At 43.8% G+C, this 26,564-nt stretch overlaps 1 protein-coding gene across 2 annotated transcripts in view; it reads right to left on the reverse strand.

Annotated features, from left to right (window-relative positions):
• The window catches only part of SYDE2 (synapse defective Rho GTPase homolog 2), a 45,577-nt gene extending 19,013 nt beyond the window's left edge, over positions 1–26,564 (reverse strand). The window contains exons 1-2 of one of the 2 annotated variants that reach the window (XM_049809263.1): positions 26,452–26,564; positions 6,278–7,000 (exon numbers count right to left, since the gene is read on the reverse strand). In XM_049809263.1, the coding sequence (XP_049665220.1) occupies positions 6,278–6,911 (634 nt within the window). In that variant the 5' untranslated portion in view covers positions 6,912–7,000; positions 26,452–26,564. Of the gene's footprint in view, positions 1–6,277; positions 7,001–10,459; positions 10,723–26,451 lie in introns of those variants that run through there. The other variant, XM_049809262.1, reaches the window with a different exon arrangement.

A 26,564-nucleotide genomic window follows, 5' to 3' on the forward strand; every position in this document is an offset into this window, starting at 1 on the left:
TTCAAGAGGCAACTGGACAGGGTGCTAGGTAATCTCATCTAGGCTCCCTTTCCCACCAAAGGGTGGGCCAGATGATCTTCTGAGGTCCTTTCCAACCCAGGCTGTTCTATGATATACTGTCTTTACTACATTTAGGAACCTTTAGCAGTGTGAGCAATACAGAGAAAAAAAAATTAGTTTTTGAAGGACAATGCTATCCGAGTCAAAGTGACTTGACATTGTAAGTGACTGCTTCCATCAGCTATTTGTTCAGCTTGAGTAGTAAAGCCACTTTTTACTTTGCTCAGCGATATGGCTGTGTGAAAGGTTAAAGCCCTTTTTGTGACCAAAGAGACACAAACAGCCCACAGCACTTCACGAACCCAGACCCCCCCTCCCACCCCATCTGGCCAGGTGCCCACGGGGCAATCACTACTGTCCCCTGGGTCTGGTCGAGCAGGCTGGTGCTGACCGACCGTACCCCTACACAAGCCTGCCCCAACGGAAGAGAGGACTCAAGCTATCTTACGCACTTACCACGCAGCCCCTGACAGACATACGCAGGAACTTAGTACAGTAAAAATGCTTCTCTGACCCTGCTTAACACTGTTTACATGTGCTTAGGAACATGTATCACTGTCATACCCATTGCCAGCAATGCATGCTATTTTACAGGCACGTTTGATTACCCTATTATACATGTGTAACATTCCTTATCGCTTAAGGTAGGGTTTCTGAGTTATTTTAAAGTTCCTCAGAAAACCTGTAATTTCTTCTCAGGACAACAAGTTGAGGTGAGTGAGTAAGTCAGACAACTATCAGTTCCTTATTACAGCAAGCTATTAAAGTATCAAACAGCCACTCTCACAGCTAATGGAAACACTGCGTTCCCACCAAACTAAACCTGATAGGCAATTTAATTTTTCCTGCCATTCTCCAGATGTACTTAATAAGTATACTACATCTAACACTGAGAGCACCTCTCTAGAATAATAGTATTAGTGTTGAAGATCTAAGCCATTTCCTTTTAAAAGGAGAAAAAACCCACAGCTTACACTTGAGTGGTTACAGCTTTCAAAACCAAAGTCTCCCTTCTGCCCACATTCTTCATACTTTTTATCATTATCATTTCTAAAATCAACACAAGGACTTATTGGGAAAGTGTATTAAAAATGAAAAAGCGGCAAATCAAAACAGAAAAACCCAATTATCTCAAAATTGTTCTTGTAGCAAACAATGGGTGAATGAAAAAGGGCTACTGTTTTTCTGTGCAAGATTCCACAAGAAATACAGATCTGACACAAACAGCACAGCTCTACTGATGTCAAAGGCTGTTAACTTACTCAGGTGCAGACAAATTATGTTGTTTCATCCTCAGATAGTTCCAGACCTGTTCTGATATAAAACTTCAGAGTAGAACTGTAAATGGCGTTAAGAGAAGAATTCATGCTATGTCAAATTCAAGCAACTTCAGTTAAGATGTAAGGAAAGCGTCACCTCTATCCACATTAGCAACTGGGGGAAAAAAAATTGAAAAAACCTAAAAAGAACTTTTAAAAATTGAGATAGAATTGTATTACTTCTATGTAACATCTTAATCATCTAAATGGAAGAATCTCCTCTTTTAACCTGTGGGGAAAAAGAAGTATTTTTTACCCCTATAAAAATTACTACTTTGACCAATGCAGTCTCCGCGTTCTATCCCACATAATGCTTCAGAGTCAAGGAATGGAGAAATTACTAAAAGTGTTTAAAAAAAAAAAGAAAAGAAAAAAACTCTAAGAACTCTATAAAGGTAGTTTGTTTTCTTCAAATACTATGCACACTGATATAAAGCAAGCTGTGATAAACCCATCAACCCAGGGATTACCTTTACAGGAGCAACAAATATAAAATAAATTGCTTTAAATAGCCCCTTAATTAAAATGGGAAGTGATTACAGCATAAACACACACACACACCCCAGGCTCATGCACACCGAGAGGTAAAGGAGCTGACCACTGTCTGCTCTTCATCGTGACAGCGATCCTCAGAGCATCCTTGACAGCGGTATGTCATTAGCAAGAGGAACAAGCATGTGTAACAGCACTTTAGATCTCGGACCAGACTTAAAGAGTTCAGTACCTACAAACAAGCACGAGTTTGTTGCAGATATTTTAAACATTAATGATTCTGCGATGCACATAAACCAGTCTGCTCTATTCAGACGCTGGCATCGCACCAAGACGCAAGCGGCAGCACGGCGGCTGATGCCAAGCACCGTCCACTTGGGCTGCTCTCACGAGGATTTCCTCCCCTCACTGTGTCTTTCGTGGCATGAAAAGCCGCTTTGCCCCTACTTCCCCAGTCAGAGGATATAAACAGTTACTCAGTACAAATCAGAAACCGAAAAAGCCAATAGTTACTTTAAATAAACTGCTTCCACTCCACAGCTCCTACAAGCTTTTGCCTCTTTTCACCAGCAGGTTTTCATGGCATTGTCACCCCAAGGATCAAAGACACATGCATGAATAAGCCCTTGACCTTCAAAAGCATGTGCACAAACTCCCCAAAAGCCCACTGACAAACTGGCTTCAGCTCTGCAGGAGAAAGAGTGAGCAGAGGGATCTTTCTGCCGCACACCCAACCACTTTGGGATCTCAAGCATTATGCAAATATTTCGCGCGAGTGCTTTTCTGCCTCATGAAACCAAAGCTCCTTGCACTTGGAAAACAGTTAAATCACAAAGCATCTTCCATCTGGAAAAAAAAAATAATGATGCAAATAGCATTTGCAACATGGGAAAGGAAATTGGTAGATAGGATTTATTGCCCAGCAAATATGTACAATGCTGGAAGCTTATTTGTAACATCTAAGCATGCAAAGTATTTGCCTGCATTGGCCCCAAAAGATGTATTTGGAAACCAAGATAGTGGTCGTGGCCTAAGTGGAGAACAAGCACTCTAGTTGTAATGTGATTTAAGCCAAGCTCCAGTTGGCACATATTGGGTTTAAGTGGGAATATGGTATCAACCTTCACTTCCTACAATGTTGAAAAGAAATCCATTTACAGTGATTCCTAACAGGATTTGCCAGCCAGCCAGCTAAGACACGTACATTTTCAGTAGCAAAAGCACAGTCCAGATCCTGGCAACCTACGATGTGCAATTCCTACCAGGATGTCTCTGAGATACAGACACATGTGAGATGATTCCACTGATTACATGGACACTAATCCCACTCCTCCCCAAAAGCAAAAATATTACAAATTCTTCAGAAGGCACTATTCAGAGCTCCATGATGTCAATCTATCACAGAAGCCAACATTATAAAGTGGTGTTTTTCTTCAACATTTTGCAGGTGATACACGCATCTATAAAAACGTAAGAGTTAGAGTTCAATCCTAAACAGTTGTAAAGAAAATTTAACATTTTATATAAATGCAAAAAAAATACATAATTTTTCATATGTCATTTATAACAAAAAATATTCCTATTTTCCCCACCATAACCATTTTGCCTGCGCAAGGAGACATCAAATTAAAAACGGCCTCCAGGGTCCTTTCCACTTAAACTCTTCTCCCACAGACCTAAGAGTGCGAGCTGCCACTACGTTTCTACATTACTAGCTCAGAACCAAGTTATGTTCTTACTCTTACTTTTTGTGTACTTGTTATAAACAAAATACAGGAATCATTTTCCCAAGCTCTGCTATAGGGGTGTCTTACTTCTAATCAGTTTCTTTTTAAAAGCCAGCATGGCTAGAATTATTTGCTAAGGAATTACCTGACAAATCCTATTAACATAAATGGCACTTACTGTAGAAAGTAACCAGATTAACATCAGGAACTAATGGTGTAAATTAAGACTATGGGGCAAATTAGCACCTCTACAACTATGGTCCATTTTATTGATAATATTTACAGGAAATATCTATTTGCTGCTGTCTTTGGAAAGATTCCCAGTAACTGAACTCTATCATTTATCTTTTCTTAACCTTCTGTCTGATAAAGACTCTCTCTCTCAAAAAAAAAAAAAAAAAAAAGAAAAAAGAAAAAATCCACAACCATTTTCTCCTTACGAAGTTGAAAACCCACGTAAGGCAGCAATGATTAAAGTTTTATAGGTAAAATCGATTCCATTATCCAAAGAAGAAAACAGCTAATGACAAAATGAACTATGTATTTTGTTGGCTTTTATAGTGCCACACTTTTTTCTATGCTTCTCAAAATCTAGTACTTTAGACTCTAATGCTAACCAACATTGACATATATAAAATCATATCAGTAAGGTAAGCAGACTGTTCCCCAAAGCAGTAATTGCTCATTTGTCAGGAGTTACTGTTTAATGTACCCAGATCTCTAAGAATATAGACATCTATTTCATAGCAGTTCTATAATTCAGACAAGGTCCTAACACAAATAAAGTTAAATTGACCATATTGCCCTTCATGCAGTAATTTTGTATAGATGAGCTGTCATTTTAAATTTGACTGAAAGTAACTGTAGATACCTTAACTGGATTAAAAAGAAGAACTAAGCCACTTCTCCATAATAAAGCCAATTACTGAGCAGCAGGGATCCACTTCATCATAAATTAATCTACTCAGTGTGATCACTACTCAATACATGCAAAAGGAGAGCTGCATTTGAAGTACCTTAATTAACTCAGTGCATAACAAACCAACCAGGGGAAAATCATAACACTTTTCTCCCACTTTCATGAGACACTTTAAATGGGTGATTTTGCTTTCAGAAATAAATGTTTCTTCAGTATGAAAACAATTTTTACTTTTTTCTTCTTATATAAAGGGATTTTTTTTTTTAAGAAATAGTCACCTACATATTGAGAGATTAACCACCTAAATGGGGGTCAAACCGTTTGCAGGGGGGACAGCTTTCCTAAACAACTATGCTTACCAACCTCCCTAGAGCTCCAATGATGAGAAAAATCTACCCAAGAACATGATATTTCATCTATCTTGCAAGCAAATATAACTGGTCTAAGTATTTAAAGCAGCTATCAAGTGAGCTATTTCTAAATAAATGCCCAATAACTTTGACACACTTTGCAACTAAAAATACGCTTGTATCTGCAGCATTTCCACAAAAAGAAAAAAAAATGTGAGCTCCCAGAAGAGAAGACCAAGTTGTTTTTTCTTCTGCTGTTTACAGCAGTTGCTTTGGTGCCTTTGTAAACAAGCCCCGTTCCCAGAAGCTATCTCTGCACTGGAAATCTGGGCACAGCAGCTCCCGGCAGGCAGGGACATGGGGCCAGAAGCCCACCAGGATGGCGAGGATGGACGGGGGCAACCTGGATGGGGGGGCTCCTCCAGAAGGCAATGCACACCTGGGCTTCCATGCCAGTGTGTCAGGTCCTCTCTGCGGAGCCGGGAAGAAACGCAGGCTCTTAAATGTCAGCGCAAACAAAGCGTGAGCTTTCTCCAAAGATGGGAACCTGGAATTCCCTGTCTCCTAAACTTTACGCTGTTTCTAACTCTCAACAGGATACTAGAGTTAAGGTCAAGATAATGTAAGACACATCAGTAATTAAAAGTAATACCTTTTTGGAAAGGGTTGGGTAGTTTTTTTCTCCTTACCTTTATCTGGTGTGGTTTTATTTTTGTTTGGGTTTTTTTTGTTTTGTTTTTTTTTTAATAGACTGGAAAAAATCTTTAAGAAGATGCTGAATTCACACACTAATGGAATTATGGAAATGAGACTATCAAACACTCAGTCAAAGATAACCAGGAACAAAGAGGTTGGCTTCTGAAAGTGAAAACCACTCCTCTCCAGTCTATTAGATTAGCCTGAGACAGTCAACAACACAGTAATTACAGAACGTGACATGATGAATAGCTTTTATATGGTCTTCCAAGAAGTCTTTAATAAAAAGTCCCAGACAGCAAGCTAAAGAAACTTCTGCAGACATTAAGTGGCTTCAAGGCTGGAATTCAAGGCCAGGGTTAGACACTAGCTAACAAAGGAAACCCAGTGTGTCCTCACGCTACCAGCCTTTAGCAAGCTCGCTTTGTAAAACACTTGTCTTCAGCAAGGTGGGGGCCAAAGAGCACAAAGGACAACCACAGCTGGACATGCCATGAACAAACTGACTGAGAAACGACTGTGCAGCTCCACGTTTAGTAGGTATCAGTCTCACAATTTGAGTCATTTTTTATGACCTGACGTGCATTTCCACCAGAAATTTGCTTGATAAAGATAAAAGGAGGAGAACGAGAAAAGAAAGACATAAGAAGGCATTGTTATTCCTCTAAAAGAAAATAGAGGACATAACTCTTCTGTGTTCCTGAACCCTCTTACCTGTTGAAGGGCACTTAAAGGCAGGATTGTCTTCTACTGCCAGCACACCGGGAGCCTTGCAGGCAAATCTCTGCCGGTGCTGCTGCACATGTTCCCCGGGATGCGCGGCATCGGCCTGACTCGCTTCGCTGGGCTGAGCCGTCTGACCGCTCTCCGTGGAGCGCAGGGGACCCTCGTGGGGACCCACGGCCATCCCAGAGTCACCCCCAGAGGGGGGGTTGTACCGAACCGCCAGGGACCCCACAGCAACAGGTCTATTCACAGCCAAAGGGCGGCCCCTCGGCAAGTCGGGCTCATCGTCTTCAGGGATGGGGTTGTACCATATCTCTCCTTCATCATCTGCGTCGTCATCCTCACCCAGGTCCGAAGCAGCGCTCCGCGGAGCAGCAGGGCTCGCGGCGCTGGACAGGGCACCAGCAGGAGCGCGGCTTCGCGCAGGGCGCTCCCGCCCCACCGGGGAGGTGGAAGGAGCCCGCGGCGCAGCAGGTTCGGAAGGCAGCGGGATGGGAGATTTGGGTACCGGCGTAACAGCCCCCTGCGTTTCCTTACAGGTGTTTTCTTCTTCCGGAGGAGGACGTCGGTGCGTGCTCTGCTGCAGCCAGCTGCGTTTCTTAGAAACAGTAATGCTGTTCATCGGCGGCCTGTGCTCAGGGACCTCGCTGGCCTGGGGGGGCCTGGGGTCCTTCCTGCTTCTCGAAGCTACGTAAACGTTTTCTATTAAATCTGTTCCCAGCAAGAAAGGCAAAAAGAGAGGGAAAGACAAACGTTTAGAATATTGTTTTGCTTTTGACAAATGAACACATAAGCTGTGCGACACTTGCATTAGACCTCATCCGAAAGGACAAAAAAATAAGTTGATGTGATCATAAAAATAGATCTCAGCCCGTCAAAGCAGAAGGTGCACATAATTAATAAAGAGTCAGGCTTGTTTGGCTGTGTTTTTAACAACATGTAATTTAGATAAATGGCAGTAAGATAGGTCTGCTGAAAGGTCACGCATACTTACATAGAAATGGCTGCTTTTTCTCTGCAAAGTTCAGGTACAATTGGTTTGAAAAGTTGCCATGTAGTATTCCTCCAGTTTACTTACACCAATGAAAATATAGCCCCTGCTTTTAGAGTAATGTACTGCTTAAATGACTACAAAAAACCCACATAGATTCACTTCTAGATTTATATATAAATAAAGGTGAGGATATCTCTTGCACAAAAACTTCAAGAAAGGACTGTCCTTACCAGCTTTATCCTATAATTAAGACAGAAACATCCCCTGATTTGCAGGGAATAAAACAAAACACACCCCCAGGAAAGGAAGGAAGGAGGAAGAAAAAAAATGTACCAAAGTTTTTAAATACCTCATCACACAACAAAAATTTCATGCAACATGCGATCAAATTCCATTGACTGCTGCCAAAACTTGTCACAATTTCTTTAAAGTAACAGCTGAACATTTAATTATATATCAAAAAAGCCACTTGCACTTGAGTCCCTTGTTGGAGAACATCCCAGCAGCCCACTCAGCAGCAGTGCACCACAGCAGCACGTCCCATCCAGGGAGGTGGGACCACGCAAGGAGAGAACACCTCACCCTCGAGCAAGCATCAGCCCCTTTGCTAGGACTGGAAGGAAAGCTGCAAATACATCCAAATTAAAAACAGGGAACAGAGGTCAGATAACCCTCATGCTCCTTCGTGGAGGAGGACAACCCAGATGGGGTTTGCTCAGCCACTAAGACTAAATGGGGCTAACTGGGTTCTCATAAAACAGACAACTTGTTTTCACGCGAAGCCCTCTGCAACTGGAATTCCAGATAGGAGCAGCTATTTGATGCTGCCTGAACATTATTCTCGGAAAAGAATTATTTACACACCAATAACAGATGTTACAATACAGACACCTCTCAGGAGGACTCAAGGAGCAGCTCTGTAAACCCAGCTAAGTTCACTGCAGACAGTGAGGCAGGAAGAAGACTGTCACTTGAACACCATCCTTTCGACCCTCTTTAGGTTTGTACATTAATGACAGAAGAGATCCTTGATAAGATCTGAAACACTACCATTTCATTTGATGAAAGACTTATCATTTGGTGAATTTAAAAAAAAAAAAAAAAAGAGGTTTACTTGTTTAGCTGAACTGCAATATGAACACTGCTTGTGATCTGAAGAATTAACTTGGTTCAAAGAATCAACAAAATTAACCATACTCATTTTGAAGCCTGGGCACACATCCCTTGAAGTGCTTTGCTACACTGGGGCCTAAGTCGGTCAATTAACAGAATCTGAGGAAAACATGAAAGCAGGGCTGAGGACACAGATCTCTGACAAAGTGATTTGGCAGCAGTCATATTCCTTCCCCCACCCATAGCCTGGAAACGTAAGCGTACCACCGTAAAGGTTCCCCTCTACACAAGTTCACTATTATTTCAAGGAAGAACTAACCAAAAGGACAGGGAACTAATCTGCAGTAAGCACAGGGCTATGCCTACATTTCCAAGAAGTCAGTTTGGATTGGGGACTTCTTGGGCGGGCATCCTCCCGCTGGCGACAACTACCTCAAAGCCTTCCACTTCTGCATGGACAGCCCAAGGAGCGGTCCCTGCTTTGGTGACATAAATAGATGGAGCATCCAAGAGCTGTATTTCCACAAACAAAAATATCTGCTACTTCCTGCTCCACTGTAGAAATGCAGGCTGGTTAAGACAGCCTACAATTCCCAAAACAGCAGGCTCCCAAGAAGTACAGCGTGCCTAAATATACACCCAGTGACACATCTGGCATCAGCAAACGCAGAAGGCAAACTCAACTTTGTTTTCAACATCCATCTGGGTATCTCAATAACAAGCCATCTGCAAAAGCTTACCGCAGAAACATTAATAATCAAGTACCTCCAGCGTCCTCCAATAACCGTACTGCTTGCAGAGACATGCCACCTATCACACGTATTCAAACCTACCCCTTCTCAGTCTCCAAATTAGCCGACAAGCTGCCAGAGGTCATTGATTGTAAACGTTCACTGAATCTCATCCAAATGATACACTTACACATATATCTTCCAACTGCAGTTTTTGCAATTGATAGCAGTATTTGCATGCACTGCTTCCCCTTTATTCAAATTTGGCCCTGATCCTGAAAGCCCTTATGCCTGTGTTTATTTTAGTAACAAGCTGTTTCACATGCAAGTATCTGCACAACCAGTGGTTCAATATCACAGAGCAAGTTTTCAGTGTCGTTAGCTGTTACAGTAACGAGCCAGTTCTAAATAAATACAAAGCTTTCAGAGATATACAGGTCAGGCACATACTTTTTGTTCTAGAGCAGTTTCATTCAGAGCTGCCTACTCTCTATTAGTACTTTAATATACTTAATATACGCTCAAAACCAGACCAGGCTGCCACACAAATACAGAAGATGACAGTGGTTCCTTCTCCAAAGGCTTCCATACGGTATTTAATGTTTCATATGCCTTACTACACAGCAAGGCATACAAAATATTTCAACACGATACTGCGCACTGCTTCTCAGACAGTAATGAAGAGGGGAACAGCTTTTTCCAGCCTCTCCATATACGGATCAAACAATTCATAGTTCTGGTTGCTATTTAAGCGCATTTTCTCTCATTAAGTTTCCTAGTAAAACCATAAAACATAATAATTATGTATTTAAATGGAGCAACAGCAAGACTAAAAATTGATTTGTAAGCTCTCAAGAGCACCTTCAAAAACAACAACAACAACAACAAAAACCCAAACCAAAAAACAACAAGAAGGAGCAAACGAAAGCCAGAGAACGGCGCACGGTCATATGATAAGACGACGTGCAGGGATCCACACAAAGTCCTGGTCTAAACGCAAGAGCCTCTTACTTTCACGGGGAATTTTTACTCCCGAGAAGACGAGTAGCTACCGACGCGAAGATGCTGCCGTTGAGGATCGATTCACGACCCAGATTCAGGACCGGCACCCACGGCGGCCCCCTCCCGCGGCTCTCCGGGGAGCGGGCACGGCGCATCCCCGGCGCCCACGGCACTCCTCACCCGGCGGGGAACCGGCCGCCCGCCGCCGTCCCGGCGCTCCCCGCCGCCCGCGCCCGGCAGGTGAGGTGAGGTGAGGTGAGGAGGAGAGGAGAGGAGAGGAGAGGAGCGGCCGCGGGCGGCCGGAGCCCCGTCCCGGGCGCAGACACTTACCCTGCGGGGCGCAGACCCCGCCGTGGCGGTGCCCGGCGCCCGCCGCCGCCCCTCGCTGGGACCTCCTGCCCCGCAGCTTGGAGAGCGTCCTGCGGAGCGGGTCAGCCATGCCTGGGAGCTGCCTCCCCGCCGCCTTCAGCGGGCGCTGCCCCCCGGCCCGCGGGAGCCGGCAGCCCCCCTGCGCGGCGGCGGCGGCGGCGGCGGCAGCCCTGGGCCGCGCTGCCCCATGGCGGCGTGGCTCCGCGCGCCCGGCCCCGGCTCCGCCGCGCACATACTTGGCATAGCTGAGCGGGGTGAGAGGGCGCCCGCAGCGCGCATGCCCGCCGCCGCCCCGCCCGCACGGGGGCGCCGCCCGCCCCGCCCCGCCTCGCCTCGCCTCAGGGGGCCGCGCCCGCCGCTCGCCACGGGGCTGGGGGACGAGGCCGCGCCCGGTCCGGCCCGGCCCGGCCCGGCCCGTGGAGCGGGGAAGGGGTGTCGGCCCCGGCGCGGCCCGCCTGAGGGAAGCCGGTCCCTACGGTGCAGGGCGAGGGGGACCGCCTGTGCCTGCCGGAGGTAGCCCGGGCTCCTGGGGCTGTCGCAGGTGGCGGGCCGGCCCCGGGGGTCCGTCCTGCTCGGGCACAGACTCCCCATCAGTACCCGGAGCTGTCCCGGGAGTGTTTCTCACTACAGCTCTGAGTAGCATCTTCTCCGACAGCCATGTGCCTAGCGTTTCTTGCTGAAGGATTCACAGCATATTTTAAATAGTTCTTTCCCCTCGATGCTTTTTTGTTTGGTTTTTTTTCCTCCCAAAGAAACAAATCTGTAGGCTGCAAACTTATTTTTCCCTTCTGGGCTCAGGCCGTGCATGTGGCAGTTCTTGCTCCCCGGCAGGTTTTTAGACAGTTTCCCTGCAGTCCCGGCCACCGGGGGAAAAGCAGCCCGCTCTCTCAAAAAGCCTTCGCACCCTCCTCAGCAGAGTAACCCAGCGGAGCGGGGATGGGGTTGGCCTCGGTGTTAGTAGCCTTTAGTATGCCGGCCGAATTGCCACACAGGTAGCAGATGAATGGCATTAGGACAGAGCAAACGATGTACTGTGGCTGCTGAAGCGGGCAAAAATTTGGTTTTGGTGTATGCGTTGCTCAGCTGCATCGTGCATTAGTTCCATTAGCAAGCGCACAGCCCTTCGAAACCGATCTTGGGAAATGGTATGTCATTGATTTTTTACCAAGATAAAGTACTGAGATAGCTTTCATTGGTTAACATCTACATGCGCCTACATCTCCTGCATTTCGTTATAAACAGCTTCAGGAATGTATTTTGCAGCTTTTTATATGACATCTCTTACTAACGATCTGCGATACACCTACCCTGTGGTGGGTGAGAGCAGAGGAGCCGTCGCCGAGCCCTACCCGTTGGCGGTGGGTTGGATGTCGCCTCCCCACGGAAGGCAGCCGGGAGCAGGCAGCCGTTCCACACATTCTGCGTGCCAAGCACAGCACTGCCTCGGCACACAGCAAACCCCCATAGACTGGGCCAAAGGAAGGGCTCATTCCGTGCTGGAGAACACAACTGCGGCTCATGAACGTCGCACATACTCACAGATTTCCTCGCTTACCAAATTTTGAGGGGGATTTAATAATTTCATCATCTGAAACTAAATCTTCCTGAAGAACAAAATTAGATTAAAATTTTGAACCTTTGTACATGAGACGCCAACAGTAGTAACCCAGTAATACCTGTGTTTCTACAATGTAAAAAAACCAACATTACAGAGTAGTTACTATTTCTCTTCATCTAAAATGAATCTCACGATAGTTATCGTATGTCACATTGCAACAACTTGAAATGCCGTTTTGCCATCCTGTCCGTTGAAACCATTTGCATTCCTTCAAATACACATATTGGGAAATATCTGTGTACAAGTTTCAGAGCAAGATGTAAAACCATTCCAGAATGCCTTTGGTTGGGAAAAATCACAGACGAGAGGGCAGTGGCTGGGACGGTCCCAATGCTCACTGCTGTGCAGGTAAGGAGCTGTGAGTCCCAAGGGGTCTGCCTGGCCTCTCTCCCTGTGGGGTTCAGATCCTGCCCCCTCTGACAGCTGTGTCACAGCGCCCGCAAGCTGGCTTAGGAACAGTGTCTCAGGCAAAGTAGCATGCAAGAAATGCATAAAACGAACACTATCCATGCTTTCCTGACAGTGCACTCATTGTGCACAATTAACGCATCTGTCTCCAGCAGAGTAATTTACAATTACGTTTTCTTCATTACCTATGGGCCCAAGTAAAGGAAAAGCCCAATGCCACCTCCTCTAAACTGAACTTACCTGCTTGAGTGGTTAAGCTTTCGTTCCCAACAAAACCTTTCATTTCCAGGCTGGAATCGGTATGTAAAACCTTTTACTACACCTTCCAGAACTGTAGTCCTGATCTGTAAGGATGCAGTCAAAGGAGAAAGGTATGAACATATTTGAGGGCATTTCTTTTTGTTCATCTCATAGTCGGATGCTAAAACAGGTTGCCTGGCAAGTCTGTGGGAACTCCATCCTGGAGACACCGAAGACCTGGCTGGCCCTGGCCAAGCTCACCTATGTGGCTCCTGCTCTGCGTTGGGGCTGACCAGAGGACCTGCAGAGGTCCCGTGCAACCTAAATTAGTCTCCCAGCTCTAAACCTTTCCTCGTACCAGAGCTGCTATCCTCCCTAGCTGAGACATGGCTTGGATGGAAGGAATGCAGACCAGCCAAGCAGAACACCAGCAACAAAATCCCCGGTAAAATTCTGCATGGGCACCACAGCTCGACTGCACTGACCTTTCTGATGCTATTGGGAGGTTACCTGTGTCACCAGCAAATGTATGCCTGAAGCAAAGGGCATGCATCTGAAGCCTGGAAGAGGGGATCTGCCCCATTAAAAACCACTGAAAAGATTCAAAACAGCTAGCAGATGAACTCTGGACATTGTCTGCAAGAAAAAGTTGCTGCAACCATTTCAAATTGAGCAAACAAAAGAAGTCTACGCCTACCTTGACTGCCATCTTCACACCTGCATCTTTCTCGCCTGTTCTAATGGGAAATCAGAATCCTCTTGTCCACCTGTGCCTTAGATCATCTGAATGAGTTCCCTAATGAATAACAACTTACTGCATTTAAAGTAACTGTATGTAACTTTTAGCAAGTTCCTCTTACATAGGTGGCATTTTTGGAAATTTTTGTTACTTGGATATTTCCTTTTAGCAATTAAAACAATATAAGTAGAAAGTAGGTACTAGCCAAAGTAAGGACCAAATCCTGTGAAGAACTGGAGTACTGACATTTGGTGTGCAGTACTGCCTTCTCCCATGAGTATTAGCTATGGAAACAAAAGAAAATTCAACACCATTGTGTTTTCCGTGCTGCTTCACACAGTACTTTCTTCATGTTCTGTATGGTTTTAAATGTTAGTTTAAGCATTTAGATTACTCCTCTATGCAATAGGCACACAGGAAATAGCTCGGTGAAAAGCTGCCAATAGTTGAGTCTATAAACACAGTTTGATCTGTATCTTAGAAAATTGTTTCCATTCCAAACTGTGGTTACAAAGCACTTTTTCTTGTTGGCAGCTGGATTTTTTTTAAATCCCTATGCATCCTGTATTTGCCCAACAGAGTTGGCATTGATCACACACACACACACACAAAAAAAAAAAAAACCCTGCAGATAAAATAACATTAAGGATCTGGCTGGAACTAACTTGAGCCAGTGGAGTAAGAGTCAAAGCTGAGCTTTTGTTTTCAGCTCAGCCTGTTTTGTTCAGGAGCTGCAAAGCACACAGTGCTGAATGTGAGTCCCTTTACTTGGCCTTCTACAAAAAGTAAAAGCTACTTCAAGAGGATGGGACTAAAGCTTGCATCGACTTGAAGAGGCTTCTTATTAGGAAACTGGCAAATATCTAGGACCGGTTAAATAGTGTGACTTTAAACAAATAGAAAGCAGTATTCTTCTGAAGGTACAAAGACAAATATTTTTAAAAAGTTTTTTCATTAACAGAATGAGATTTTGCCAATTACTTAATCTCTTCTGAGTTGATGACATGAGAATTGTAAATGACTGCACAAGCAAAAAAGTCAAACTTGCGTTGGAAAAAAAAATGCATTGATGAGAAGGATATCCCTGGTGAAAGAAGCTGATACATAAGGTGGCAATGTCTGGGCACCGATATAGCTGAATGGTGAAATTACGCAGATAAATAGTTCCTCATAAAAGACTGACAAATGACCTTTACAGCCTTGCTGACAGTATCAGAGGTCAGCTCTGCCTCTGCAGACACCGTGAAGAAGCTGTGCTTTCCTAAGTACACAGACCTGCATTTCTGTACAAACTTAGGGACTGGTTTTGAACGGCTCTGGTCTGATTTTGGAAAATTCCATTCCTCATAGCATCTAAGACCTGCTCCTGTACCTGAAATAAAAGTTGCATATTAATTTGGGATGTAACTGTGTAAAGACATCCTTTATTTTACTTCAGTGCAATTCATTCATATGAGTAAAACTAAAAGTGTCTGGAAACGTGAGTCTGCTTTTCATTGAAGCTTAGCAAATCTGTATCTTTCTTCTCTAAAGACCTGTTGCAGACAGGAGGATAAAGTGACAACTATATGACTAAAGCGGAGCTGGTGACAGCTGGGAACTGGAAGCATCTGAATGCCCCAATAAAATCTATGAGCACTCTTTTTATTGAAAGCGTCTGCCTTCCTGACATAGAAATGGACTGAAATAAGAGTCCCATGAAACTTTATCAGGCAGCTAGTAGCCGTGTGCATTATCTCCAGCCTGCCAAACGACTGATCTCTCTCTGATGCAGACACCACTATAGTCATCCATACCTTTGTAACCCCCAGACCCTATTTTGAACTGGCCAGCCGAGGCACCCCAGAGGCCCAGAGGGTCCAAAATACAGCTGCTTATCTTCTCAGGAAGACAAACCAATGGGAGAATAAAACATTTATATTCTAAACCTGAGGAGGTTGCTAGACAACAGGCTGGACAAAGCGGAAGGTGTTCATTACCAAAATGGCTCCACACTCTGCAACCTGGTCTCTGGAACCATTTGCAGATGGGGCTGCACTTTTTAAAAGCAAATTTTAGAAACTCCAAGAGCAGTCGAGTGTTTGGCTCAGACCACTGACGCCCTTTTAGAGTGCGTCCTTGCCAGAAACCTCCTTAGTCCAAAATGGCTTTAAGAGGCACCACTGTTGAGATCTTACACCCAGTGCACTACACCTGCATTGCTGTTGCTTGGCCATGTCCAGCCAAACTTGGTGCCTTCTCACAAGGAGGTAACGGACCTCTGAGAAGCCACTGCCACTATCAGTTCCTCTCTGACTTCTGTGGCACGGGCCACCTGGGCTCTGGCAATGTGACTTGTAGCATCAGGATGGTGGCTACCCTGCCTGTAATGTGAAGTGCTGAGCCCATTGCTCCCAGTGGCATGGTCTACTTGTCCTGTTAAGCTGTAATTAACATTAAACAGGAAAGGATTTTAAGAGCCATGTAAGGTTAACCTAGATACAAATGAGCAATGTGGTGGAAATACTTGTGTTCATAGCTATCAGCTAAGTGAAGCACCAGGAGCGTTCACAGCTCTGCCTTCTGTGCTTTGTTTAAACAGAAAAACGACTGTAATTCATGCTCTTTTTAGTATCTTGCACTTATTTTTTTAAGTTGGTATTTGTCTTTTTAAAGAATGCAAGCTAACATCCCTATGAGCTTTTCAAAACATGTCATTGAACTTCAGGGCTGCCATTACCACCTCTGACTGCAAACTTACAGCATGCCAGTGCTATGGTAGGATGCCAGTCTCACTGAAGATATGCTAAAAATACCAAAGTATTTTGGATACAAAGAAGCCAAAGCATAACCCCTACAGTAAAAATAGCCGGTATCATGACCATCATCACCATTACCTTCTCCTAACACGGAGACAAAACCAGCAGGTTGGTGACACTCCACCTTGGTTGAAGTGAAAGGAAACACCAGCAAAGAGTGCAATATGTTTGGGCAAAAGAAAAACAGATTCAAATTTATGCTCAAAACATTAGGAGATCCTCTATGAAGGAACTGAAATCACTAAATAAGCATGTCTCTGTCTATTTTGTCCTATCTCGTTAGGCCAGGACCATATCTGTGCTCCTGCCGTTTCTGCCCCGGAGAAGCAGAGCTCTCGCCCTCGTCTGCCTGGGCGACGCCTTTCTCCTCGGCCTCCTGCCTTCAGAAAGCCTCCGCCATCACTCAGTCTCTCACAACATTTGGCTATTAATCCAAATTTAGATTAAAGGTGACATTTGTGAACCTCATCCCCTAACTAGCTGGAGCCGTAAGGTTTTTGAGCTGTGTCCTGTAGCAGCCCCTGTTAATATTGCAGGGGAGTGCTGTGCCGACGGACAGACCCTTGGAGCGCTGCCAAGGGTCTGCCAGGCCACACAACAGAGCCCAGGAGATGTTGCAAGGTACATCTGCCATAAATCCCACTATGCACAGGGTCCTAAAACCTGCTGCATATGCAAAATTTATTTCTTAAAAAACCTGCAAAACTTAAGCACTGTAAGAAGAGTATCTTGAATGGCTTCCAATTACCTACTAACAGCCAACAAAATGCCAGAATGGGGGAGCACCTTTAATGAACACGTTCTTAGGGGAATCCACTTTCATAAAGTTCCTTTCTTCCACTTCTACCATTAGAAATAGCAATATTTTTTTTAATCATCAGCCTCAAAACTCTGAGTTTCAGGCAGAGCAAAGTATAGAGGATTTCTAAATGCTGTAAAAGGAAAGGCAGTGTTTAAAAAGAGAAGTGGAAAGGTCCTCACATTGAAAGTCTGATCCTTTCTAAGTACTGTATGTAGTGTGCTGTGCTCAAAGTACTTAAGATAATCACAAGGATGCCTTAAAGATGTGTTCTTATAATCTTAAATTATAAGCAACAGATATTTCTGTAGGCAAAATCTGCCAATGACTTTCACATGTTGAAAGGATCTAGTCTGTTTTTCTCTTTTATGTAAGCTAAATAATTTTATTATTCAAACAACTTTATACGTGTGCATATATGATCATTTCACGATAGTCATCCTGTATTTTACAAAGCCAAAAAAATGGGGGAAAAAAAGCTAGAGAAACCCTGCGTATCACCTCAGGCTGCTGAGAGATCTGTGGAATGTCACATGTGAAATATTCTCTCCTCTCTGTTGTGTGTGTGTCAAACAGAGCAATCGGAGAAGTTAATGGTAAGAAACTATGACAATGAAGTCTGTGCATGCATTAGCGTGCTCATACCCAGCTTGTCTGCAGAATCTGAACAACACTGCTTCAGTACAGTGGCTGAAAAATAGAAGAGCATTCTTGTTCAGCCACACAAGTGAACGCTGGAGGTTTCTTTCATCTCTTGGAGTGTACCTATCAAGCAGGACAGAATAAAACTGTGTTTCACCGGAGAAAAAAGCTTTCCTGCTTAGGCCAGCTGCTATGGAGCACATGTTTTGACCTGATGAGCTTTCTTGACTTGTAAAGAACAATGCAGCAAGGAGAAAACTAGTACTTGATCCTGCTGGCTCCAGCAGGGAAAGTCCCTCATTTGCAAACTTGCCTGGGTTGCTGCCTACCATCTGCTGACAGCTTGCTCCCAACACTCACTCACCCCTATGATAACAAGGAATGACAAAAGTGCAGCAGCCGATGGGAAGGTGGCACGGTCAAGCTTCTTTTAATTATTAATGCCCATCATAACAGTCAGTCACCCCTGGGAGACACAACAGAATCCAAGAAAATGGAGGGGAAAAAAAACAGATTTATAATCTCATTCGTGCTCCCTTAATCACTCATCTCCTTGTTTGCTCATATTCCAACCAATCTCATTTTAAAGATGTCAAGTTATATGGTCCTACTACTATCCCAACAGCCTAACCAGTCACATGGTTAGGAAGCGTTTCCAAGTACTTAACCCAAATGTTAGTCAGCTATTCTATCTAGTCGTGTCTCATGTGGTGTATTAGCGTAATGTTCTGCTAGTCTTCTGTGGCTGCTCAGACTGTGGCACACGGTCCTGGGTGGCATCTCTTCCTACCCAGCCTCACGGACCGCACAGCTGGTAGCAGCCCAAAGGGCAGAGGTGACACGAGACGCCAGCACACGGAATGTCAGCCGGTCCTGCACGGGTTCCTCTGTGTTTGCAGGAATATTACCTGGATGATAATATATATTTATTTAAAAGCAATTTAATCTTTCAGATAATTGAAAATCAATTTACTTTTCACTTTGGAATATTTTCTGAGTGGGAGTGGAAAGTCCACGTATCTCAGCTGATTTCAAGTAGCCGGGAAGGGCTGCAAAGGCTTCTGTGCTTTCTCTAGTGGGCTCTCACAGTAAGGGCACTCTTCAGGTGAGATCTGTTATTGAGAAGTGTGAGCTATTGAAAATATTCAAAATATTTACATTCTTTAGTGGATAGAAGCACTACTTTATCCTAATCTGTTCTCTAATTACTTGAATTTCCAGCCATGCCACAGCATAATCTGTGTAACGTCCACAACAAAGACCCACAGCACTTTAATACAACAAATTTCAGACGGATATCACAATGGTGGGGATTCTGAAAGACCATGACTAGATTAAATCCATTTTTCAAAGTAGCTTTTTCCTTGTTTAACACCCCCAACCCTCCTTCTCATTGCTAAAATTTGTTCCCTAAATACCATATTCTTCTCTAGAATAAAAAGACTCAACAGTACAAGTATTTAAAGTTACATTTCTGCATTTTTAACACTAGGCTGTAAGATATAAAATGACTGATCTTTTAAAATCTGGTTTTGGATGAGTTTAACTCTGTGTGTTTCCAAACACCGGTTTCTGCTCTGAAGCATCGTGCACAAGGTCATTTTCAGTGTTCTTCCACTTTTGTCTGGCAAATTCCCCTGTTGTGTATATAGAAAAGAAACACAGCTAAACCGGATATACTGAGTGTAAAAACAGAATTTGCATGGGAGGGACAAGGGCAGAGGGAAGTCTGAAACTAAAATTATTCCAACTGGCTTTTTCAAACTGTGTTTCCAAGGTGACAGAAACCCCTTTATTGCAAGGTTGCTCATTTATCTTGAGCAGTTGCCAGGATTTGATCTAATTTTTAGTTCTGAAGAACTAAAATTATCCCCTTCCTTCTCAAAATAAAATGCAACCAACCAAACACAACAAAACAGATTTTAACCACGTAGTGGCTTCTATCTTTAAAACCAGCAACAAAGAAAAATCAGGTCAAATTGTAAAGCTGCCAGTTTTAGCATCCCTTTGGAAGATGTATCCTCAAATAGCACATTCTAATCATGCATATAGTTCATCAGGTATCGCAGGCTAAATTATGCGCTAAGACGCCATCACAAGTTTGTAGCCTTTCCGAGGTGACTCAGTGCTGTGCGCTTATGTGACACGCAGGACCCTGGCTGGGCAGCTAGTGGCAGGTCAAAAAAGCCCTGCAGGCTGTAAAAGGAAAACCTTGGGGGGGTGGGGGGGGTGGGGGGACGACATACACACAGAAAGTGTTTCTTCAGATCTTCATACATGTTCACAGGGAAAAAAGAACTCCAAGCAAATACCAAAGACTGCCTCGTGCATTGCTCTATAAACAACCCCAAATCTGACAGTTCATTTCAGCAACACCACCGATGCAGTGAAGCTGATGCTTTGTTAACTACAGTATCAAGTCTCAGAGCTTTAACGCCTAGATAGCATTAACACCTTGCCTTAGGATTCAACGCCCTCTTTTGCACAGCATGTTTTCCTTTGTTATAGACAAAAACTGTAATGTTCCTTTTTCTTCCCCAGTCCTGCCCCTTCCTTCTACCAACATCCTGCTCTCCTAGAAAACACTCAAAAAATTGACTCAGTCGTCTTCCCCTTCTACTTTGCCTGCTTCTGAAACACAAATGCATTAATGCTCTAAGCCAGCATTTTTTTCCTTTCTAAACAGCAAATGGGTTTAATGAAGAGCCTTAGGTACTTAACCTGCTTTACCTGAACAACCCCAGAGAATGATGCCCCTGGTTATACCTCCTCTCTTGCCCTCATCACTTCCTTACCCTCACTTACGCTGTCACCGCCGAGCTTACTGCAGCGTTTTGGGACAAGTGCCATGACACAGCTCCATACGAGATTAATTTCCTGAAGTGGGACTTTACCACCTGGAGACCTCACAGCCGCTGCCGTCCCCACACACCTCTTTCTTAGGCCTTGGAAGGGCTTTGCCCGTAACGCTCCCAGGGCCCTGAGCTTTGTCTCCCACAGGCGCAGAGCCCTCTCTAGATAGCTAAAATGTGTTTATCAGTCTTTGACAGTCGGTTACTTAAAACAGTTTTAACACTCAGCAACCTCTGAATGGACACAGGTTTAGGGATCATTTTGGCAGAAACCCATGTCTCCAGGATTCAATGTGCACAAGCAGGTAATGCGCACGGTTGGTCCCACTGACTGCCCCCACCTCCTCTGCCCACCCAGTGAAAACCAGCTTGTGACTCACAAAAGCATCCTGGGCTCCAGCGGCGTTTCTGGTTCCACATACCATTTGAGAAGGACAACAGTTGTTATGGATGGACATTGAGAAGGACCGCTTCCCAAGGAAGCGTTTCCTTTGCCATGGACGGGCGTGAGCCCCGTTACTTCCCGTGCTCAGCGCCGCGGCTGCTGTTGCCGTAGAGATCAACACCAACTGAAGAAGAATCTGCTCTTCCCAGGTATCAGGGTCCCCTGCGGAACTGGTTGATGCTCGGCTTTCACCATTAAGAAGTCCTCATGTTGTAGTCATTAGAGACTGCTGCCAGGCAAGAGAGCCGATGTCGAAGTCAGCATCGATTTCTCGTGCAGAGGCAAAAGCAGTAGTGGCTGCAGCTGCCAGTACTGGAGTGCTGCTCGTGCTCCGTGGGGAGGCGAGACAGAGTGCGTGGCGAGCACAATGCGAACGCGCAATCGCTCTCTCCGACTGGCTCTCTCCTCAGATAACATAGAATCATAGAATCATTTGGGTTGGAAAAGACCTTCAAGATCATCGAGTCCAACCATCAACCATGCCCACTAAACCATGTCCCGAAATGCCTTGTCTACGCGCTTTTTGAACACCTCCAGGGATGGTGACTCAGCCCCTTCACTGAGCAGCCTGTTCCAATGCCCGGCAACCGTTTCAGTAAAGAAATTTTTCCTAATGTCCAACCTAAACCTCCCCTGGCGCAACCTGAGGCCATTTCCTCTGTCCTATCTCCAGCCACCTGACAGAAGAGACGTGTAAGACATCAGCTCTCCCTGCTCCTCTAATTCAGGGTACTCCCCAGCAGCCCAAAGTCAAACTACTTGTTCACTGTGCCAAGTCTTGCCAGCACTTAGCATGCAATGTTTAGGAATCCCATTAGGAAATGCACCCAAAGCATTAAAGAAAAGGTGAATGATGTATTTTTATATGTCTGACTCAGCAAGCACTGCTGAGTCAATTGTCTACTGCGAAGCACACTGAACGCGGCCTGTGTGTTTCTGCCTGAAAAATACATCCATCTCCTCTGCATGTCCATAGGAGATAGAGAGAGAGAGGCTCCAAAGGCTTTTAGCCCAGTCAGCAGGGGCAAGACCCATCTTACTAACACAGCTATGATAATGCAAATCTATGCATCTCAGGCACTTTTAAGATGTCTGTTGTATTGGCTTGTGCTCTCCCCATCAGATTTGCATACAAAATGTATTTTTTAAATACGTTCACAAATGTTAACCTGAAGCAGAATTTTTCTTTGCCTGTCAGCAAAGAGCATCTGGAAATGATCAATCTCTCTCTCCACCTTGCCCAAATGTCCTCAGGGAGAAATTAATCTTTTAAGACAACTATATTGAAATGAAAAAAATGCTTTTGTAAGCTTGCTAAATTCAGATGCTAGTTAAGTTTTCCTGAGAAGAAAGCTTAGGGAAGGGAAAGGGATCCATTCTTTCTAGGAGTAAAAAAACCACAATCACTTACCTTATTCTATTGCTAGGTGCACAACAAGGCTTCAGCCCCTGTCAAGAATCAGAGGCTCAATGCTATGGCCCCTGGCAGCGTAAATTCACATATGTGATTAGCTTCATATACAACAGACTTTCCCTTGCCTATAGTGGGATTCATACATAGCTTAGCGTCATACACATACATAGATTCTTGCAGGAATGAATGCAGCATCTCTAAGGAGAAATGTTACTGGTCTGGGAACAACAGACAAGCAACGATCAGTGCTGCAATTTACTCCCACTCTCATTCTCCACCACCCCTTGTATTTAATGTTAAGAACCAGTGAATCAATTAATAATAAATAAATAAATAAATAAATAAAATCTAAGGTGAGGAAAAAGCTAAGTTTAGAAGGCAATACTGGCGTGCTACCAAGAGCACAAAGCTTGAATACAGTTGTGTTTTTCCCAGCAAGGCGTATTTTGGGCATGAAGGTGTGTCCCGGAGACACTGGGCTTCTGCACGTGCAGTGCTCCTCGCGCAGGCAGGGTGTGACTGCAGAAGTATTTCGGTTTGGATCAGGAGGCTGCTTTTGAAGTGACTCTCCCTATCAGCCTGGCAGACTCTGCTTCGGTTTACAGAGGGCACCAGCTGGATTCCTTTCAGATGAAACTCCAGCCAGAAGGTGCACTCCAGAAGTGGATTTAATGCACTTGGACTGCTGCTGGGCGTTGAGCCTATGGGAGCAAAGCAGAGCTAGCCCACAGCACAGACTAGTTCCCATTACAGGCGCTCTCCTATTGTGCCAAATAACTTCCTAATGTAAATGCTGCCACCCATAAAAGAGCATCCTTTAGCGTGATATCAGAAATAGAACCGAAGGGGTCATATCACATATAGCTTCCTAACAACCCTATAGCAGTAACCAGGAGAGTCAGTAAACTTGCTTATTCTTATAGAAACAGAAGAGCTACTTATTTAACAAACAAAAGCAACGTAATTGAGAAAAAACAAACAAATGTTCCAGATGGAACTGACCTTCTGAAATGGATTATTTCCCAAGTACCAGGAGAGCCCATTTCCCAACCACTTTTATTTCTGGTTCTTAACGCTCAAGTGTGTATGCACAATCTGGGATATAAACACAGCTCTGATTGAAAATCCTGTAGAGTTTCCCAGGAATTAGTGCTGTTACTAAATGCGATAGTTTGTCAGGTTAATTTCTGCTGAATGCTATTAAAATCTATGGGACTTTTGCAGAATGAGAATGAAAAATGAAAAACAGGGTCTGCAAAATATTCCCAACAAAAAATGACTGCTTCATTTAAGCCTCTTCACGCTACTTACTAAACTCTGAATTTCAGAGCAATCAGTGAAGACAACTGTGTAGCCCCCAGCATTACTGTTTGGCTGTAGACAAAGCAGGCATCAAGTGAAGTTTCCACCTACCATGAGGCATATTCAGCCCCTGGCAAAATTTGCCCTTTAAGCGAACCACATTAAGTATTGCCACAGTGAACAAGACCATTAACTTTCAGCTTTGTATGTTGCCAAAATCCTGTGAAAAATTAAATGAGGTCTTTTAATTAAAAGCCTAAACACATACAGTGGGTCAGTTCCATCTCTAGGACCCCTATTTCTTCTCTCAAGTATAATGGTCATTTCTTTTCATTCCTTCTGAAGGCTCTTGAGGAAAAAGTTGCTTCTAAGGGCTAATTTAACTTCTGAGTGAACTGCAGGGCCTGACTGTTAAATCCTGTCCGGAGTTACCCCAGTACAGTGGCAACACAATCCTCATCAGAAGCCTGCTCCAAGGAAACTTGGATGCAGTGCACTGGAGCAAGTTCTATGACCAGACAAACTGCCCTCAGAAATTATGTCTTTTGCTATATTTCTGTCATTTAGGTTAGAATTAGTTAATTTTATTAAAATGACATAAAATGTTTTTTCCCTTGCTATGCCACAACCAAAGAACCAAGGCAAAACCTGAGATAAATCACATTTTATAACTCCAAATACATCACCCTGAGCCATTTACACCCGTGCTTACACAGGAGTCCTTGCTCTGTATGAACACAAAACTACGAAACACAGAGCTGCTGAGAGGGTTATATGCTTCCCCAAAATGGAGAAGAAAGTTTAAAACTCTCTCGTTCAACTGCATGATTTCGCTGATTTCTACTGATTCATTAATGCACTAAGTTGCCAACACTGGAGGAAAGGCTGGCGGTGCTCATTGCATTGCTGTCTTCCCTTTGAGCATCATTTTAAACCTGAGAGGTCCGCCAGGAATGGCGTGGGTCCGGCTGGCTGGCCTGGGGCAGGCAATGGCCTGGATCACCTTGGGAAAGGCACGTTCCCGCCTTATTTTTGTAACTTTCTATGAAATAAGCTGATGAGTCTATGCGAAATTAGATAAATGCAACTTCTCAAGGCGAATTCTTCCTTACTTTCTTATTTTGCAGAAATAAGGGTTTTTTTGAGTGTTCTTAAATTTAAACCAACCATTATTCTTTCAATCACAAGATAATAAAACCCTTGTTCTTGGGTTTTTCTCTACTAAATTAGAAACTCTGAAACTCAATAATTAGTTTGTCTGAAATAAAAGTTTAGTGTGACATTTAGCAATTCATTATTTTCATACTGGTTTTCACTGCTTTAATGCAAACAAACACACTGGACTAAAACTGTGTTTGCCAAATAATTTTTTTCATTGTGATCCATAAATGTAAGAATTAGTTTTGAAAGAGAAAAGATTATGGTAACTCTCCCGAGGCAGCATTCAAAAATTACGTGAAATTTACAGTGCAAAAGCTGTTCAAAAAGCCTCTGTGGTACTAAGAAAATCTAGAGTAAGATATCAAGATAGCAATGAAAATAGATGTGTGCTGCTTCAAGAGACACTTAATCAAGTATTAGAAAGAAAATTAGAAGAAAATCGGGGTCTATAGTTTAAGGTAGTACTGCAAATTCAGACAGGCATTACGGCAGGAGTTAAAAGCACCCTCTACTGGAGTCACACTGCTGAAAAGCCAGCCAATGTAGAATATAAGAGCTAAATTATTGCAGGGTTTCATTTGCCCAGTGGTCTGTTGGATGATTTTGCTGATGAAGCACTGCAATTTTCTGCTAGCTACGTGATGCTTTACTGGCTCAACAGCTGCCCCAAGAAGGCTGAGAAAAGGCAGGAAAATGGGGGATCTCCAGCAGCAGGGTGGGGACGACACACGCCTGGGATCCTCACAAGCTCAGACCAGAATTTATTTGCCATTGGCTCTCAAGCATTCAAGGAGCCCTGAATTTAGATATACACAGTCTGTATCAGGTAAGTCTCCCCATTTCATCAGCACTGGAATCACTCAATGACATAGATTCTACTTATTTTCATATTGCCAGCTTGAGGTGTCAGTTATGCTTCTGTGGGGAAATAATGCAATGAATCTATTAATGTTATAATAATGTAATGATTTTCTGGCATATAACTCTGTGTTGTCTTATATAAGTCTGTGCATTGCTTTATATAGATACTTTGAAAAATTTAAGTTTGTAAGATGTAAGCAGTATTTCATTACTATGTCAAAAATCATGGCGTCACGGCTTATTTAAACTGTCAGAGAGATATAGCTTATTTACAACTATTCAAGAGGCATGCACAAAGGTTCCTGTGAGAACAAGTCACTAATGGTAAGCAAAACCTTAGATCTTGTATAAAAATCAGTTTTCCTAACTATTAAGACAGTATGTTTTCAAACAAGCCTTTGCCGCTGCCAACCTTATAACTACATTAAGTAACACAACTCTCTGAAACATTTCACACAATATATAAGCTTTTAGTCTCACAAAATACAATTTTATCAGTCCTAAGGAAGGGATTTGTGCCTTTCTTAAGCATCTTCTAATTACAACAGAAAGTGACACTTTTTCTAGACCAGAAGCCTAACAGAGAAACATTTTCTGTAAAACCCTTCTTTAGGTCTTTATTAAGTAGCTGCGATCCTTCCTACAAAAGAAGTGCAATTAGTCTCTCACATTACCTGGTCTGGTTCCTCAAGGTATCCCTTACCACTCTGTGTCAGAGAAGTTTCTTGTTTAACAAAACTGGACCACGTTCTGCTTCCCAACAGAAAGGTTCCCCAGTTACTTTGCT

The sequence above is a fragment of the Accipiter gentilis genome, chromosome 8, assembly GCF_929443795.1.
Source record: "Accipiter gentilis chromosome 8, bAccGen1.1, whole genome shotgun sequence".
Taxonomy (NCBI): domain Eukaryota; kingdom Metazoa; phylum Chordata; class Aves; order Accipitriformes; family Accipitridae; genus Astur; species Astur gentilis.